Below are 19,078 nucleotides of genomic sequence, written 5' to 3' on the forward strand. Positions count from 1 at the left end.
CCTGTGACAAAGTGAAAACAGGAAGCCCGTAACAATGTCAAGCGGAATCGGCTTCAGTCGTCTGTAGTGATAAGGAAACATGAGAATACTTGTTTTAATGTCCAGTTTCAAATGGCCCTTTGTAAGGTCTCTTTCTCGGGTGTTATTGTAAAATTATCAGGAGATCAGCACTAATGGCATAAAACTAGAACAACCCACAGATAGTCTCAACATATTCCATCCACGGTTCACAACTCTGGGTGATTTTTGCAGAGTCTGACCTGCTGCACAAGAAATGTAAATTGGGTTAATTTAAATGCATATTTGAGACCACCTCGAAATATTCGAATAAGTTAAAGTTATGGTTTGTCCTCCCACATTATTATCAGTGGGTTTGATAACATGGGCTCGGTTCTCTGATGGACACAACCACCATGGAGGTAGAAAACGTTGCTCAAACTAAAGTTGCATTCCAGGTTCCTTGTGAGTGTGAATATAATGTGCTCTTCTATTCATGGAGTTTATTATGGGAGACGTAGATCATATGCTGTTCATTACAGGACGGTAAAGGACATTTCTAGGAAAATCCTACATTTGTGCTGTATTGAGGTTCGTTTAAAGAAAATAATGGTTTTATTTAGCGTCAGATCATTGGATCTCTTACACTGTGACCACATGCGATTAGAAATAATAAAAATCGTCTTGCTTATTTATTTATGATCAGGGCATTAGCAATAATTGTGGTTTGTTCTTTAAGGCCCAGATTTTTCGTCTAAAGAAACCAACAGCAGCACCTGAGAGAAAGTAGAACGAATTTTTGTGGAAGGTTTTATTTGGGCCCCATGCGTTGGCAGGCCCCGTCCTACGCAGCGATTTGAGGCTGTTTTAATCTGCGACATTTTGGTTTTGTCCGCTGCTTTTCTCCCGTTCTCCCCTCCTGACGCCTTTCCTGCCCCTGTCCCGCCCCGAGCCGACCCGCCCGGAGAGCCCAGCATTCGCGCAGACCGGAGCAGGTCTGGAGGATGGCGGCGTCGGTGTAAAACCCGGGACCCCGATCATACACAGACACCATGCGCCACGTCCCGTTTTTATTCTGTTTCATCTGCGCGTCAGGTAAACTCGTTTTAATTCCCTTTTCTTTATTCGTCACTTGTACTGATTGTATTGATTTTCATTTAAGAATAAATAATAATTGTAACATCAATAGACAAAAAAATATGCTTTGCTTGCAGGAGCTAATTAAAAACTTTTTTTTAATTTTTGACACTTTAAAATAATTCTGAACTAAAAGGCTAATATAAATCTGTCATTAACGAGTCATATAAAATCAAAGCTCAGCCTGCGTTTTCAACTCTACTGGGTTGCCAGTACTGCAGAACCGTGCAGGGTTGCCAGATGTGGTTGAAATGGAATGTTTGCCTGTGCGCATCTCTACTTCCTGCCATTGTTCTTAGGGAGAGTTGGGGGGGCTTGGAGATGTAAAAACAATAGAATGAAGAATGCTTACACTTACTTTATTATTTATACAAATCCATGATTCATCACTGAATACAGGATATAATGTTATGAAGGTAATGTATTAAAAAAAACATTTGCCACAAGTTGTCACATTTCCTTTCTCAGGGGCAGTTATGGATCTCACCATGATCTCTAGTGTGGAGAACTCCAACGCCCCGAACTTCAGGCTCTCGTGTGTCTCTGGCGACCACAATAATGAACATCCCCTGGACATCAAGAAGGACAACAGCATCATCAAAGTTCAAAAGCCACCGGTTTTCAACATCGACAGACCCAGACCCAAACAAGTGGTGGCTTCAGGCTTCTCCCAAATGGAGCACAGAGGCATCTTCTATTGTCACACCACCCATGGCTCCAGCCCTTTCAAAGTGACTTTGATTAATAACTATAGCAAAGGTACTACAGACAGGTGGTGTTGCAGACCAAATACCTGACCAAATATTCGCAGCATTTGAGTTTTTCAAAAAGTCCTCCTTGCTTTTTAGGGCATTTCTTCCCGGCCCAGCTGTCTGTGACCGCCAGTAAAGGAGACACAGTGAACATGGTCATGCATGTCCGTCGCCCTCAGCGAAGAGATGTCACATGGACATACAATGGTAATGTTTTCTCTTTTCTGTGGAAGTTCAAATGTAAAAGTGACCAATAAATAAATTAATAATTTAGTACAGATAGAATGTCAGTGACGTGGTGGTTAGTGCCATGGCCTCACACCTATAGTGTTGTGAGTTTGAATAGCTGCTAGGACCTTGTGTGTGCAGAGTTTCCTCTGGATTCTCCGGTTTCCTTGCGCCATCCAAAGACATGTACACTAGGTGACTCTGATTTGTCCAGAGAGTGTGAGCGAATGCTGTGTGTGTGTAAGTTTGTGCTCCCTGCTGTGGGTCAGCATGCCACCCTGAGGCAAAGGGGTTATGGAAAGCGAGTGAGTGAATGAGCATGTCATATAAAAGTACTGAAATGGTACTAAAAACTGTAATGTCCAAAAGTTTTAATTAATGGTCATAAATTGAGCTTAACGCTTTTATGTTTTAGGCAATTATTATTACATGACCCACTTTGGAGACCTCATCAATGGCACAGCAGTCCTGACTTTGACCAACGTGACTGAGGCCAACAGTGGAATATATGGTGCCAACTATGTTGGTGAAAGTCCCCTCTTCAGTGCCAGCATGAGAGTAATTGTTCGAGGTATAAAACCTTTGCAGAGCATCTGCTAGGGCAGTGGCACTTTCCAAACAGTTCTGCTGGAGCATAAGGTAACGCAGCAGCTTTGTTTATGTGATTGTTAGCTTGCCCAGAAAACAAATGGGGACAGAAATGTGAGCAGGACTGCCCTCTCTGCCAGAATGGGGGCATATGTCATGACAAGGATGGAGACTGCATTTGTCCACCAGGCTTTATGGGAATGCGTTGTGAGAGCGGTGGGTGGAACTACTACTACTACTACATTTAATATTACTAAATCTACTAAAATGCTACACAAATATGCATAACATGCAAGAAAACATTGTGTTTTAATTATATAAGCATAATTATTGGAGTGTGTGGTCATATATATTGAATCACATCTTGAATTCAGAATCCTGTACTGATTAAATATAGAGCAATATTTAAGCATTAAACATCCCCAGAACCTATTGGCAGGATCAGACATGCAGTCCTTGTCACTGCATTATTAAAATGTAATTAATGAATATTAAAGGTGGCCTGTGTATGGTGCTGGCTTCAGATCAACATTCTGTACATTCTGTGTTTTCTGTGTTCAGATTTTTGTACTTCTGTCTTCTCTCTGCACACATGATGAAATTATAGTGTTATAATTAAATTATAATATTATGCTCCTTTACAGCCTGTCGGAAGGGTATGTTTGGACACAATTGTCAGGAATCGTGTGAAAACTCATTGGACTGTAAAGGCCTGAGATTCTGCCTTGCTGATCCATTTGGGTGCTCCTGTGCCAGTGGATGGCGTGGAGAATTCTGCCACGAAGGTGAGCTTATTCTTTGTTTTTTTTTTTGTAAAACAGTTTTGAATTAGTTATTGGTTACTGTACACCAATAACATTTTGAACTATATAAACCCCATATAAATGGCATTTGCTTAATGTAATTTTATCGTATATTATAGCCTGTCCCCATAATATGTATGGGGCTGACTGCAGACTGAGCTGCAAGTGCAAGAACGGAGGTGCGTGTGACCGGTTCAGTGGCTGTAACTGCCCCACAGGCTGGAGTGGCCAGCACTGTGAGAAATCAAGTAAGAGGAACAATATTGGCACACTCTTTTGTTTTTGCTTAAAGCATTTCAATTCGATCCAGTGGGTAAAATCAAACATTCTCTGCCAGATCACGCTCCTCAGATCCTTGACATGGAGAGCAGCCTGGAGTGGAACCTGAACTCCAGCCCAAAGATCACATGTTCAGCCACAGGCAACCCTCTGCCCGGCCACACAAGCATTGTCCTGCGCAAACTGGACAGTACTGAGATCAAGGTGAGATTTTGTCGAGTGAGCTCCGTTGTCATTTCAGCTACATACATGTTAGACAGTAGTGAAATCAAACAATGTTTCTCCAGAACATGGTGCTACATGTAACATTTATACAAAGTTACATAGTGACATAAAGTGTGCAAATACTGCTATGCAAAATGGAACAGTAATTATAATTATTATTTTCTAAATGTAAAAGAGGTTTGTCAGTCCAAAGGGGAAAGTCACTGAGTGTTCAGTTGTCTGATGGCCTGTGGAAAGAAGCTGTTGCATGGTCCGGCAGTGAGGGCCCGAATGCTTCGGTACCTTTTCCCAGAAGGTGAAGAAAGCATGTGAGGGGTGTGAAAGTCCTTTACAATACTGGTGGCTTTCCATATCACAGTATTTTGTAAATATCTGTTACGAAGGGACTAGAGACTCTGATGATCTTCTCAGCTGTCCTCACTGTAGGGTCTTGCAGTCTGATTCAGGGAAGTTTCCAAACCAGACAGTGATGCAGCTGTTCAGAATGCTCTCAATAGTCCTTCTGTAGAAGGTGGTGAGGATGGGAGGTGGGAGATGGGCTTTCCTCAGCCTTCGCAAGAAGTAAAGATGTTTTCTTGGCTAGCGAGCTGGTGTTACATTTACAGTATTTGATAAATGCTATTATCCAGAGCGACTTACAGTCGTAAAAATCCATCAATGAAATCTCTTGTTTTGTTCACTGGTGTTTAGCGCCAAAGAGAGGTTCTCCACCATGTGAACACTGTGGAAATTTATGTCCTTGACAATCACAGTCACTTTTCTCACAAAATGTATTTTACAGCCTCACCGGACTACTATGGATTCAAATAAAAGCACTGCTGAATTTGAGATCCCACAGTTAAAAGCTGAGCATGGTGGCTTATGGGAATGTAGAGTCTCTACAAATGGTGGCCAAGATTCACGCAAGTTCAGTCTAACAGTGAAAGGTGGGTATTTTTTGTCACTTTTCCAATAATTCCAATACGTTTTTTTTCCATTAATTTCCATTTTTTGTCTCGCCAGTTCCTCCTTGTCCCACAACCCCTCCCAAACTTCTGGAAAAAAGCAGCAAGCAACTTGTGGTGATGCCCTTCGACAGTTACAGAGGCGATGACCCAATTGTCTCGATCAAAATCCTGTACAAGCCACTGGAGACAGAGTCAGGTGGATCCTGGTCCTCCATTATTGGTGAGCCATGATTGACACAAGATTTTGATGTAAATGACAGTCAACATGAATCTCAATTTTGTAGGTTCAAGGGACACAGGAAACAGGCATTGATGTGGTTATTTAAGGACCAGATTTTTGATGTTGCAGGTTGCTCAAGTTACAAGATGCAGTTTTGGAAAATGCTATGACACAGCCATCAAGCAACCACAAATTGTCCCTTATCAAATTTGGTCAAAACTTCATTCAGTGGTGTTTTATTTACCACTGTGTGATTATTGAGGAGGGCATGCATGGGAGCGTTGAAAACTAGGTCTGGATTTTGATTGAATGGCCAGATCTGAGGAGCCCTGAGACATTTGTCCTGTTTTTATCTTAGTGTACAGCAAAGAGCCCATCACTCTAATGAACCTGAAGCCGTACACAAGATACCTTGTGCAAGTCCAGCTCACCCGGCCTGGGGAAGGGGGTGAAGGAGAAATGGGACCAGGGTCCATTGTTGAGACTGACTGCCCAGGTGAGAGTCTAGCAGCACAGTAGCTCAATGCTTCTGAAGATGTGCTTTCAAACTGAAGACATGATAGCAGTGCAGTGAGTGCAGGAGAGGAGAGGATTCTTTTTGCACAGGTTTGGTGTACATTTTTTGCATCACACCACAGATCTGAAGCCACAGAGTTGCCCCACTAGTGTGAAACCAGCTAATGAGGTTAATATTGCGCCTTGTTAGCGACCGGAGAAAGAGCCAAGGCTCCAGATGTTTGACATTGTGCCTCAGTGAGATGGAGCATAGCCTCTGACTGCGTGTTCTGTATCGGCAGAGCCCACAGCCAGGCCGGAGATTGATTTCAGCTCACTGGAGGGCCGCAACGCCACTGTCAGGTGGCATCTGCCAGGAAGCCCTGGCCCAGCCAGTGGTTTTTTAGTACAGCTCTACGGACCCTCAGGAGAGGCACTGTGGCAGGAGACCACATTGCTCAATGTGCTCTCCACCAAGCTCTACAATCTGGAGTACCACCGGGAATACCGTGTGGTCGTCCGTTTGGTCAACTGTGGCAGCCGTGGCCCGGCCTCAGAACCCTACCCCATTCGCATCAACAGCCAGGGTAACATTCCCATCTTGTAGGCCACCACAGAGCCACTTCTTACTCTGTAGCATTGCCGCTCCAACAGAACAGTGCTGCAAGGTTAGCAAGGTTGTGAACAGATGCCAGGGAGTTTGTGAAGATTTTAAATTAAATGGAAAGAAAATAGAGAAATTGATCCCATGACAACCAAAACATTATTCATATAGACTGGAGGGAGACACAAATGGGCTCTTCTTGTCATTTGTCAGGACCCTCTCCCCCAAGAAATGTGCAGGCTGATCCCATATCCACCAGTGCAGTATGGGTTCACTGGCAGCCCCCTGAAGACCCCAATGGGGGGATTGTCAAGTACATCATTGAGTACCAGCCTGTTGGACAGAGTAGCCTGCACCTCTGGGTGGACACGGACGATGGCAACAAGACCACTAAAGACATCATTGCCCTCAACAGCAGCACCCTGTATCAGTTCCGGGTGAGGGCATTTTCCAAGGTGCCTGGGGAATGGAGCAAATTTGTACATGCAAGGACTCAGGGGGACGGTAAGATCACAGATTCTGATAGTTGAAATTCTGACTAGTAAAATATGTCTCTATTATGGAGCTCTTTGAGTGCCAAAATTAAACAGATACATGCATCAATAATTAAATAATAAAATTTGTCATTTATTATTTTAAAAAGGAAATTATTTTAATTAATTAATTAAATGAATCATTTTGAAAAATGTCACAATTTATTTCTTTTGGGCACATTCAGTGCATCATGAATTACTTCCCATAGTGTCATGTGCAGTGGTGACCTGGGGCAGTGGTGGCCTAGTGGGTAAGAAAGCGCCCCCCGTACTCAGAAAGTTGTCAGTTTGAATCCCGATCCACTGAGGTGCCACTGAGCAAAGCACCGTCCCCACACACTTCTCCCCTGTCATAGCTGCCCACTGCTCACCACGGGTGATGGATAAAAGTAGAGGACACATTTTGTTGTGTCACTGTGTGCTATGCTGTGTATCACTTTACTTTCATAATTAATTAAATTAAATTAATTAATTAAATTTCCCATTTTAAATCATTTATGACACATTGTATTATTCAATTATTGATGTATTTATCAATTTAATTGATATATTCAACAATTCATTTTGATGCATAATATGCATGCACTGCTGTTCAATCAGTTGGTCTTCAATTAAAAGCATTGTGGAAAAACAGCTTACAGACACTGCAAGGTGCTAATATAAAATCAATAGGCCTAAAAAAAATACATTTGTTTTGCTCGTGTGAGAACTTTTTTGCAAATACTGTAGGGGTAGGAATCACAAATAATTTCTATATGTTTTCCATGACAACACGGATTTCACAATGCTGTAGACTATGTAATACTCAATGTCAGTTCTCTGCAATGTGACCATGATATGTGCGAGAAAAAAACATCACTTTTTTTAAACAATAGAGGGAAACTTCTATATAAGTATTCCAACTTCTTCAGTCTGATTTCATTTAAAAGTGTTTTCCTCTGACCATTATCATCTCAGGTACACCCAGCTTTATCCCAACCACTCAAGGGGTGCTAAAGCCAGGAGGCGAGGGATACCAGCTTCTTGTGGCCGTGGTGGGTTCTGTGACAGTCACTTGTGTGACCATCCTGTTGGCACTTCTGGTCCTCTTCTGTATCCGCAAAAGCCTCCTGAACCGCAAACGCACCTTCACCTACCAGTCAGGATCGGTGAGCCACATTCTGCCAAACAAACACACATTTCCACCCTCACGCACAGATGCATGTACACATTCACACTGTGAATTCGGTAAATTGTTTTCCAATAAAAACAAAATACTGTGTCTGCCCCTGCACACCCTCTCACAGGGGGAAGAGACCATACTGCAATTTAACTCAGGCACCCTGACACTAACAAGGCGCACTAAGCCCACCCAGGAACCTCTGACCTACCCTATTCTTGAGTGGGAAGACATCAAGTTTGAAGATGTGATTGGCGAAGGAAATTTTGGCCAAGTCATAAAAGCCATGATCAAGAAGGATGGCAATAAAATGAGTGCAGCTGTTAAGATGCTTAAAGGTAAGACAGAGACATGTGTTGACAAAAACACACAAATTACTTCTCCAGAATGTTTGCATGAAATTTGATTTTGATGTCCATGGTTTTCTGCAGAATTTGCCTCTGAAAATGACCACAGAGACTTTGCAGGGGAGCTAGAGGTTTTGTGCAAGCTGGGACAGCACCCCAACATAATTAACCTCATTGGGGCCTGTGAGAATAGAGGTAAGTGCACCTCCTACTGTGCATGCCTGGTAACGACACAAACCTGGTTGAGGATCACCAGCCCTCATTTGCACGCAAAGCAATTTAATGATATTGCTTGTGCTGGATATCTGTTGCCATTGGGTAGCAGTCTGGAAATTTTTTTTGAAAAAATATTAAAAGGATTTTAGAAAGAAAGCTCATCTGAAGCCCTCAGCGAAAACAAATTTCCTCAGATTGTGGTTCTCCTTCTGTTGCCAGGTTACCTCTACATTGCTATCGAGTATGCACCTTATGGAAACCTGCTGGACTTCCTGAGAAAAAGCCGTGTGCTAGAAACAGATCCCGCCTTTGCCAAGGAGCATGGCACCGCCTCCACACTCACCTCACAACAGCTGCTGCAGTTTGCTGTCGATGTTGCAAATGGCATGCACTACTTGAGTGACAAGCAGGTAGGACTGGCAAAATTAAACCAATGCTGTAGGTCAGAATACATGACCACCATGAAAGGATTTTTCTACAAGCTCCATATAGGTTTAAAAATATTACAGTAACTGTGCACTTAAAGTAAATAATGGAACAGCCATTTTTCCTGCAGTTGTAGCACTTGTCCCCTCTTGTCTCTAGTTTATCCACAGAGATTTGGCAGCCAGAAATGTGCTTGTCGGAGAGAACCTGGTTGCTAAAATTGCAGATTTCGGTTTGTCTAGAGGTGAAGAGGTTTATGTCAAAAAGACCATGGTAAGAGTCTCATTACATGTTCTTACAATTTGGATGTAAAAAAATTAAAACATATAGAATGAGGACGTGGGACGTGGGAGAGCTGTCAGTCATCGTGTTCAGGGTGACAAATTTGTTTGACTTACCATCAAAAAGGATAATTTCTCTTCTTCAACTTAACTATCAAGCCATTCTTTCTTGTAAATCCTGAGTACCTTGTGAACGTGCAGTGCATACCTAGTAAGCACTGCACTTATTGCAATTGGAAAATAGTGCCCAAGATCTCTTATTAATGTATGTTACAAATGTTTTCTGCTTTTGTCACATTTGAATATTACCTGGCACTGTGTCATTCACAGGGGAGATTACCTGTACGATGGATGGCTATTGAATCACTGAATTACAGTGTTTACACCACAAAGAGTGATGTGTGAGTAATATCAACGTATATATAATTAGCACAGATCTTCACAGATGCTGTAAAATTTAAAAGCCTGAAGTATACAGTTCATCCTGAAATTTTTCACATCACTTTTTCCACATTTTCTTATGGTACAGACTTATTCCAAAATGGATTAAATATTTTTTTCCCTCAGAATGCTACACACAACACCCAGTTTTGCCAATAAAAGAGAAATAAGTATAATAAGTATTCATAGCCTTTGCAATGAAGCTCAAAATTGTGCTCAATTGCATCCTGTTTCCCCTCCTCATCATTGAGATGTTTCTGCACCTTCCAGCTAATTGGACATGATTTGGAAAGGCACACACCTGTCTATCTACCAAATATAGATATCAAAGGAGTGGCTTCAGGACAACTCTGTGAATGTCCTTGAGTGGCCCAGCCAGAACCCAGACTTGAAATCTATTGAAAAGCTGTGGAGAGATCTTAAAATGGCTACACCAACGCAAGCTCCAACCTGATGGAGATTGAGAGGCGTTTGAAAGAGGAATGGGCGAAACTGGCCAAGGAGAGGTGTGCCAAGCTTGTCGCATCAAATTCAGAAAGACTTGAGGCTGTAATTGCAGCCAAAGTTGCATCGACAAAGGGCTGTGAATACTTATGTACATGTGATTTTTCTGTTTTTATATTTGTAATAAATATATGAGGCGTTGTGTAGAGAATTTTTAGTTAAAAAATGCATTTAATCCATTTTGGAATAAGGTTGAAAAAGTAAACAAGTCACATTGAGGAGTTTAAAAAGTCCTTATGATTTGGTGCATAGGAACTGATAAAGTGAACCAGGAAGTCAGAAAAAATAGACAGCTAATGCCACAAACCAACAAACCCACAAGTAGCATGTCAAAACCTCTATTTTTATATGCAAGAGGACAGGGTGTGCTAGATTAAACACAGAGTTGTCAAGGCCACTGTACCCCAGTCCCGACATGGACTACAGTTTCAGTGTCACGGATTTCAGTCTGAGGTATTCAGTATTCATTGTTCATGTTGTTTTTTCTCCTTTTGAATGCTCCACACTCCCATCTCACCAGTTAGAAACAAAAATTATACATTTAATTATTTGACCAGTTAATATGTGAAATTAGGACTGTCCTTATTATTGTGCATGCTATGTTACACTAAAAATAAATTGAAACCAGTTTGGTTTGTATTTAAAAAGTGTACAGAACTGTCAAAATGCAGAAAGAAGATTATGCATTTGTACCATGTTACGTTACAACAGATGTATAGTTAGTATTTAAACTGGGCATTCAGTGAAATCCTAGGCTCAGATGATTTATTTTTGTGTAGGTGGTCCTTCGGAGTGCTTCTGTGGGAGATTGTCAGTTTGGGTAGGTAAAGCTGCTCTGGAGCCTCTCCAATTATTATTCTTGTACCCATAATATGCAAAAACAAATGTTGACCATAATAGCATTGATCATTTCAACTGATAGGTGGAACTCCATATTGTGGAATGACCTGTGCAGAGCTCTATGAGAAGCTGCCTCAAGGATACAGGATGGAGCAACCCAAGAACTGTGATGATGAAGTGTAAGCAGTGCAGAGTGAGGGGTGGGGTGCATGTCCTTTTTGATGATTGTGCTGACAGATGGGTCTGTGGGTAGGTATGAGCTGATGCGGCAGTGCTGGAGGGACCGACCATATGAGCGTCCGCCATTCGCTCAAATTTCTGTACAACTCAACAGGATGCAAGAGGCGAGGAAGGTATGGTATCATAACTCCCACCCAATGCCCCATGGCATGAATGTGTCTTGTGAACCAATAGTTATCACAAATGGAAACAAAAGTACATTCGTTATTTTATTATTAAGTTATTATTTTATTAGTTATGCTGATCTGATTTGATATGATATGATAACCAGTTTTCTTTTATCAGGCCTATGTGAACATGGCCCTATTTGAGAACTTTACCTATGCTGGAATAGACGCCACAGCGGAAGAAGCCTGACTACCAGCCCCCCCAGACCCATGCAGGATACACAGCCTGAGGAGGAGTAGACATCGCTGGACACCGCGTTACTGTCACCCCCCTGTGACTCGTTCCGGGCGCAAGAACAGACGCGCTACTCGGGCCACCTGGCTATAGGACAAGAACTGTGAAAGGACACTAACTGGGTCTTCACTAGTTTCATTGGAGCTTTCATCCGAGGAACTCATCCTGCCATGTCCTGCTTTCTGGGTCTGTGGGGCGACCGCCACTCCTTAATGCCTATCAGGCAAGGAATCAAACAATGTAGCACTTGATATTGTGTTGGAGTAATGTACATTACAGAGTTTGTAGATTTTTTTTTGTATTAATACCAATATTTACCATAACTGTGACTGCCAAAAACCTAAGGCATATTTAGGGCATATAAGAAATGTTATTTTAATGAATCATGTTGATGACTGGCCTCATCAGTAAGATTGAAGCCGTAATTGCATTATGCCAGCAGGATGATGGCTTGAAAAGAGCACATTAACAGTTAACATAAACAGACATAAATTCCGACCATTGTATGTTGAGGGTCTGGGGTGTGGGGTAGGACAGTGGTGGAGTGGGTTAGGCCTGCCTTCTGCCCTGCTGCACTTCACTGATCTGTCAAAGGGCTTCCTTTAACAGCAAGCCACAGGCTCTGAGCCACTCATTCAGGGGGATGCGGGGACAGCTTCCTGCCTGCCCACACTTTCTCGAAAGACTGTTCTCAAATGTGTAAACTTTGGGACCCAATTTGAGTGTGTAAATAATGTGAAAAAAATGTGGGAAAAAATGTGGGGAAAATGTGAATACCGTTTTTTTACTTTCAATAAATAAATAAAATATTATAAAGTGTAATTTAAAAACACTTGCCTGGTCAGTGGATGTCAATGTGCTGGTAGTGGTGTGAGAGTTTGAGGCCCTGAGTGGGTCCTTGCTTCAGTCTACACACTTCAAACTTCCTGTTCCTTTAGCGTCTGTGAGATAGGGCCACCACCCCCTCGGCAGCCTGGCATAATCACACACAAAGTGAAACACGCATGAAATCAGAAGTGCATCGACGGGGCAATAAAACAGGGTAGTCAAATGGAGATCCTGTTCACATGCTGCATACTCTGCATCTGGATTCGGGGTCATGGGACTGGTGCAAATCCCTCTGAGTCTGTCCCTCAGCTCATAACGAAAGGTAAGAGAAATCATGACCACTGCAGTTGTGTATTCTAATTTGCCCTAAATCTACATTTCTCTGAAAATGTGCTTAGCAGAATGTGATGCTGCTGAGTCTAAATAAACCATCATCTACAAGGTATTTCTGAGGGATCAGCAGCATGCCCACAACTATGCAAATATATACAACACACACTTTGTAGTAGTTGCAATAGTAGTAGTACAGTACTATGAAGGCTATGCAGCATTCAGTCTCTGAAATAATCTTTTGCAAATGTTTTAATTGCGGCAGGTAAAAGACTGAGTAAGTGGAATGGAACAAATATATATTAGATGCATTGTTTTTTTTATTTATCATGCATGCAAAGAACTCACTCTTCTGACAGAGGAGGATGACCCAAAATGTTTCACAAGGACATTGCAAGACTTCACGTGTTTTTGGGAAGCTGATGCTGGAAGGTTTTATGAATTCTATTATCAAACTGAAGAGTGAGTGCAGTATATGTACAGAATTAAATCTTTTTTTAATATTATTTCCTTTTGTAATAATATTATAATGCTTTATTGCAAAGAATCCAGAGCATTACATTGAAATTAATGTGATAGGACATTTTTCTGCATGACCTATAGATGAGTAGCTCATATATAGCTCATTAATGACAGTACATTTGTGTACAGTGTTGTTTTTACCTCCTTGCACTGAGCGGCTGGTGTGAAAACCTTACTGACTCTTCCTCCTCAGCGATAAGAGAGGATGTAAACTGACTCAGCAGAGATCAAACAGCCAGACTGTTGTCCACATCTGCTCTTTTCCCATATCTGATGTCTATCTCTATGAGGACACCTACATCACCGTGGTGGACAATTCCACCAACACGACCACCTACAGCCGCACCCTCTATGTGGATGAGAAGGGTAAGTGATAACGGAAGAGATTTTTCTTTTCAGATGCCTGGCAATGTGCACAGTGTTTTTACATATACTTTCACCTTCATAAAGTCTTGCTAAATCCTGTGGAAAATGTCTCTGTCGACATCACTGAAGAGCCCCGGGAACTTTACATCAAGTGGAAAGCCGCAGAGCACAAGCTAAAATACGAGATACGATACTCCTCACCCAGCAAGCCTGAGGAAATCCAACAGGTAATCAAAATGGTTGAACCAATTCCACAATGGCCAACCAAGTGACAGCTAATTTTTATAAACCCTTTGTGTAATGACTAATGTACAATGACATTCTGTCCAGACTGAGAGTGTGTCGGTCATATTGAAGCACCTGGTCCCTGGAGAGGTGTACACAGTTCAGATCCGAGTTAAGCCTCATACAAGCAGCATCTGGAGTGACTGGTCCAAGCCTGTTGAAGCCATGGTGCCGCAGCAAGCAGGTGCAGTAAACAGCTTTTGCCAAACGATTCTATGCATTCAGAATTGTGCAAAAAATTGTGTACAGCACAAATATATGTTGATATAACTCATCTGCACACTTTCAATAGGTGACATTTCACTGATGTGCTACACATCTGATCTGTGCAATGTCCAGTGCCAATGGAATGAAGAACAAGCCATGAATCAGAGCCACTACAGAGTCTACTATAAACTGGAAGACATGTACATGTTTTAAATGATTCATGATATTCATTTAATTGGTCATTTAATTAGTTTTAATAACAGTTTCTTAAAAATCTAAAAAAAAAAATCACCAGCACTTTTCTCCTTGCAGCAATGGAAAAAGTGACTGGAAGATATGTGCCAAGGACAAGGAAAGCACCCAAAGGTGCATGTTTCCTGGAGACCAATATAGTGCCTTTCGAGTCAAAATAACAACTGGCACAAAACTACCCAGGACCTTCTTCACAAGCTCTTTCACAATGAAAAGCAGCAGTAAGTTTCTGTGAAATTAAATGGCTATATTCTTCTGTTCAGTTTTAGCAAAAAATGCACATTTACAGTATTTATCGGTGTCTTATTAAAAAAAAAAACAATTTCAGCTAATTGTTAATAGCTGTGGCTAATTTCTAAATAAATAATATGTGAAAATCAGGCAGCCAGATATTTAAAAGTACATAACACATCACCATGCACTGCAGTACATTATCCCTACCAACCCTTAGATGGAAAGTTTAAAATTTCTCTTGTATTTACAGGGTGTTTTATTTTAAAAAAATGACCAGGTCATGTCACCGTCACTCCCCGTCTGATCCTCTTCCCCAAACCTATTTTTAATTCTGCATTAATTGATTGACAGCCCTACTTTAAATATACTGTATGTTTAGTTAAAACAGAGCCTCCAAACAGACTGCGAGGAGAGAGCAGTGGAGGAAAGCTGTGTCTGCAGTGGGATGCACCATCACAAGTTCTCTCACACCACCTGGTATATGACATCCGTTACCATCTCCTGGGCCGGCATGAGTGGAAGGTAATGTCTTAAAACGGGAAATCCAAGCCAAAGTGATTTTATCCTCTGTATGAAGAATATAGTGTACTTTAAATAACCTCCATGCACCTTTTCACTCCTGCACAGATTTTTACCTTGAATAGTTCAAAGACCACCACATATATTGATGTTCATGAAGGCAATGAGTACATCATACAAGTCAGAGCAAAACCCAACCAGGCTTTGTACACAGGGTACTGCAGTGACTGGTCAAAGACTCTTGCCGTGGATTTGCCATCTAATAGAGGTGAGACCAAAAAAGTCACAATAATATTCTACCTACTAGATCAAATATATATATTGTGTGTGTGTGTGTATATATATCATAATGTCATTACATGTGAGTGTGTGTGTTTATGTGTGTGTATACAGGTCCTTCTCAAAGAATTAGCATATTGTGATAAAGTTCATTATTTACTGTAATGTACTGATAAACATTAGACTTTCATATATTTTAGATTCATTACACACAACTGACGGTAGTTCAAGCCTTTTATAGTTTTAATATTGATGATTTTGGCATACAGCTCATGAAAACCCAACATTACTATCTAAAAAAATTAGCATATTTCATCCAACCAATTAAAAAAAACAAAGTGTTTTAATACAAAAAAAGTCAACCTTCAAATAATCATGTTCAGTTATGCACTCAATACTTGGTCGGGAATCCTTTTGCAGAAATGACTGCTTCAATGCGGCGTGACATGGAGGCAATCAGCCTGTGGCACTGCTGAGGTGTTATGGCCCAGGATGCTTCGATAGCGGCCTTAAGCTCATCCAGAGTGTTGGGTCTTGCGTCTCTCAACTTTCTCTTCGCAATATCCCACACATTCTCTATGGGGTTCAGGTCAGGAGAGTTGGCAGGCCAATTGAGCACAGTAATACCATGGTCAGTAAACCATTTACCAGTGGTTTTGGCACTGTGAGCAGGTGCCAGGTCGTGCTGAAAAATGAAATCTTCATCTCCATAAAGCTTTTCAGCGGATGGAAGCATGAAGTGCTCCAAAATCTCTTGATAGATAGCTGCATTGACCCTGCCCTTGATAAAACACAGTGGACCAACCCCAGCAGCTGACATGGCACCCCAGACCATCACTGACTGTGGGTGCTTGACACTGGACTTCAGGCATTTTGGCATTTCCCTCTGCCCAGTCTTCCTCCAGACTCTGGCACCTTGATTTCCGAAAGACATGCAAAATTTGCTTTCATTTCTCTTTAGCCCAGGTCAGGCACTTCTGCCGCTGTTTCTGGTTCAAACGTGGCTTGACCTGGGGAATGCAGCACCTGTAGCCCATTTCCTGTACACGCCTGTGCATGGTGGCTCTATGTTTCTACTCCAGACTCAGTCCACTGCTTCCGCAGGTCCCCCAAGGTCTGGAATCGGTCCTTCTCCGCAATCTTCCTCAGTCCGGTCACCTCTTCTCATTGTGCAGCGTTTTCTGCCACACTTTTTCCTTCCCACAGACTTCCCACTGAGGTGCCTTGATACAGCACTCTGGGAACAGCCTATTCGTTCAGAAATTTCTTTCTTGCTTGAGGGTGTCAATGATGGCCTTCTGGACAGCAGTCAGGTCGGCGGTCTTACCCATGGATGCGGTTTTGAGTAATGAACCAGGCTGGGAATTTTTAAAAGCCTCAGGAATCTTTTGCAGGTGTTTTGAGTTAATTAGTTGATTCAGATGATTAGGTTAATAGCTCATTTAGAGAACCTTTTCATGACAAGCTAATTTTGTGAGATAGGAACTTTGGGTTTTCATGAGCTGTATGCCAAAATCATCAATATTAAAACAATATGAAGCTTTTTCTACCTTCAGTTGTGTGTAATGAATCTAAAATATATGAAAGTCTAAGGTTTATCAGTACATTACAGGAAATAATGAACTTTATCACAATATGCTAATTTTTCATAATGTCATAATTTTTCATAATGTCATAATTTTTTAATCATAATGTCATTACATGTTTACAGTGAATCTTTCATCCCTGTACAGGACTGTTTTTATTCATCTGCATCCCACTTGTTTTGCTCATCATATCAATTTTGATCAAGATGTCAAGATGTTTAAGGTAAGCAAGTATTTTATAAATATTGAATTTAGATAAATGGGGTTTCAAACGTCAAGGCCTGACCTTGATGGATCAAAACCTACAAGAACACTTTGAAGAAGCCGCAATGAGTAAGAGTAGTTTTCACAACTGTTTTCTCAGCTGATGTGTATCACAATTCATTTACATGAAGCTCAGCAAATCATTTTCCAAGCCTATACTTAAAGGAGAGAATTTTATATCAGTAAATGGTATTTTTAATACATTTTCTCCATTCACAAATTTAGCTTATTGCAGCAAAAATGTGAGGTTTGTTCATTTTTGTAAGTATATTTAAGTAGCTTATGACTCATAAAATATGAAAGAACTTATTTATTACCAACAGCACAATCAAGAGGTATCTGTGGCCCCCAGTGCCCAACCTTGACAAGTTGGTGGAGAGTTTTCTAACCAACATGAACGGATCTCACTGGGTAAATGTTTCACCACAAGCAATCCAATGACAAATGACAGCATCTGAAAGTTCAGCACTTTTCCTGCTACATGACACATTTAATTGTACATTTAAACTACCCAACTTGGCTACATTGTGTCTTTAATGCAGCACAACTATGCACACCATCATTTGGCCTCTAAATTCTATTAAGGATTTTTGGGACGCCCATCCTTCATGTTGACTGGTAAAGGGGAAACTCTCTTCACTGTATTGTTTACGGTCAGAACAGCCACTTGGCAGGTGTCTAGCTTCTCAAGTTGTGTTCTGATGCAAACAATGTAGTGAAGAGAGTTTCCAAATATGAAGAAACCGCGGTTCAACATGCACGACAGAACCTTTACTGATACATGAAATGAAATGTCACTTCAAAGATTACATGCACACCATTATTTATATATCTTCTCCATACAGCAGCCAGCTTTCACCATCAAGCCCTGCAGTGATGACATCTCTGCTTCTGTGGTGGAGGTTGTGCATGAAGAATCACCATCACCAGATGCAGAAAGACCTTTGGAGTCCTTGTCTTATTTGACTCCCCAGCAAACATGGCCATTGATTGGGTCTGATGGTATAGAACATTTCCCCGAGCTAGAAGCAAACTGTGACTACGTTACTCTGAACTCGGCCGAGGTTCTCCCTTGCCTTCAAGGTAATGAGTATGTTTATGGAAACCTATCTGGCCTGGGCTTGGAGAAGACCCAAGGTAAATGCACCTGCACATGGTCCTCACGTATCTCAGGCTCATCCACGGACATCCTGAACCACTCCTATCTCCTGATGTCTGAAAACGCCCTGGGCCGGGCAGCAACCTTGATGGAGGCTGCTTCACAAGCCTGGACGCACTGACTGGCAACAACAATCTGTCAGATCCATAGCATAAAAAAAACTGTTTACTCAGAATCCCAACCAGCGTCTGTCAAAACGAGGGTGTCAATCACCAGTGACAATTAAGCAGAATTAAAAGGGTCTGCACCATAGGGTGAGTTTGAGAAGCCCATTAGAAGGACAAGTGGAAGGAGATCTTGTCCAAGTTGTGAGACAGTTCGAGTTGTAAATAACAAGGAATGAAGCCCTTATACAGAAATGTGGCTTTTATAAGTGCAGAGATGTTAATCATTAGAGATCAAGTGTTAAATGTAATGCTTATAAAAATTGCTTAAATAAAGGTATATTCTGCCTACGGTATGTCTAGATCAATACATTGAGAAGTAATCATCATTACATTTTAAAATGTATTAGTCTTGCAGCCATTGCACTATGCTCCTCTATGATCTACCTCTGTGTATTCCAACCTCTACAACTCATACA

At 41.5% G+C, this 19,078-nt stretch overlaps 2 protein-coding genes across 5 annotated transcripts; both read left to right on the forward strand.

Annotated features, from left to right (window-relative positions):
* The first annotated feature begins 562 nt into the window (after positions 1 to 562).
* tie1 (tyrosine kinase with immunoglobulin-like and EGF-like domains 1) lies at positions 563 to 12,493 on the forward strand. Of its 2 annotated transcripts, XM_029001281.1 has the most exons (23): positions 563 to 1,092; positions 1,603 to 1,893; positions 1,983 to 2,093; positions 2,530 to 2,685; positions 2,787 to 2,918; positions 3,347 to 3,487; positions 3,625 to 3,753; positions 3,843 to 3,988; positions 4,791 to 4,935; positions 5,012 to 5,176; positions 5,535 to 5,672; positions 5,974 to 6,258; positions 6,489 to 6,779; positions 7,766 to 7,956; positions 8,095 to 8,305; positions 8,399 to 8,509; positions 8,750 to 8,940; positions 9,116 to 9,229; positions 9,568 to 9,638; positions 10,962 to 11,002; positions 11,105 to 11,201; positions 11,276 to 11,375; positions 11,548 to 12,493. In XM_029001281.1, exons 1-23 carry the CDS (start codon positions 1,050 to 1,052, stop codon positions 11,617 to 11,619), a joined length of 3,372 nt encoding a protein of 1,123 aa, XP_028857114.1. In that variant the 5' UTR covers positions 563 to 1,049; the 3' UTR covers positions 11,620 to 12,493. The 2 variants fall into 2 exon arrangements, with proteins under 2 accessions (XP_028857114.1, XP_028857115.1); XM_029001282.1 differs by lacking the exon at positions 5,974 to 6,258 and having other exon boundaries at positions 564 to 1,092.
* Positions 12,494 to 12,631: 138 nt separating this feature from the next.
* Positions 12,632 to 18,951, forward strand: mpl (MPL proto-oncogene, thrombopoietin receptor). 3 transcript variants are annotated; one of them, XM_029001286.1, is made up of 13 exons: positions 12,632 to 12,814; positions 13,164 to 13,284; positions 13,538 to 13,710; positions 13,795 to 13,937; positions 14,041 to 14,179; positions 14,288 to 14,402; positions 14,515 to 14,675; positions 15,068 to 15,210; positions 15,316 to 15,475; positions 17,220 to 17,295; positions 17,660 to 17,747; positions 18,182 to 18,419; positions 18,510 to 18,951. In XM_029001286.1, exons 1-13 carry the CDS (start codon positions 12,715 to 12,717, stop codon positions 18,614 to 18,616), a joined length of 1,764 nt encoding a protein of 587 aa, XP_028857119.1. In that variant the 5' UTR covers positions 12,632 to 12,714; the 3' UTR covers positions 18,617 to 18,951. The 3 variants fall into 3 exon arrangements, with proteins under 3 accessions (XP_028857119.1, XP_028857116.1, XP_028857117.1); XM_029001283.1 differs by having other exon boundaries at positions 18,182 to 18,951; XM_029001284.1 differs by having other exon boundaries at positions 18,185 to 18,951.
* Positions 18,952 to 19,078: the final 127 nt, after the last annotated feature.

The sequence above is a fragment of the Denticeps clupeoides genome, chromosome 13 (genome assembly GCF_900700375.1).
Source record: "Denticeps clupeoides chromosome 13, fDenClu1.1, whole genome shotgun sequence".
Lineage (NCBI taxonomy): Eukaryota > Metazoa > Chordata > Actinopteri > Clupeiformes > Denticipitidae > Denticeps > Denticeps clupeoides.

Bases quoted from the DNA above. Each gene is read 5' to 3' on its own strand.
- mpl (XM_029001283.1), top strand. From the start codon at position 12,715: ATGGAGATCCTGTTCACATGCTGCATACTCTGCATCTGGATTCGGGGT. The intron at 15,211-15,315 runs GTAATGTCTTAA...ACTCCTGCACAG, and splicing joins TGGGCCGGCATGAGTGGAAG to ATTTTTACCTTGAATAGTTC. The intron at 15,476-17,219 runs GTGAGACCAAAA...ATCCCTGTACAG, and splicing joins GGATTTGCCATCTAATAGAG to GACTGTTTTTATTCATCTGC.
- tie1 (XM_029001281.1), top strand. From the start codon at position 1,050: ATGCGCCACGTCCCGTTTTTATTCTGTTTCATCTGCGCGTCAG. The intron at 7,957-8,094 runs GTGAGCCACATT...ACCCTCTCACAG, and splicing joins TCACCTACCAGTCAGGATCG to GGGGAAGAGACCATACTGCA. The intron at 11,376-11,547 runs GTATGGTATCAT...TTCTTTTATCAG, and splicing joins GGATGCAAGAGGCGAGGAAG to GCCTATGTGAACATGGCCCT.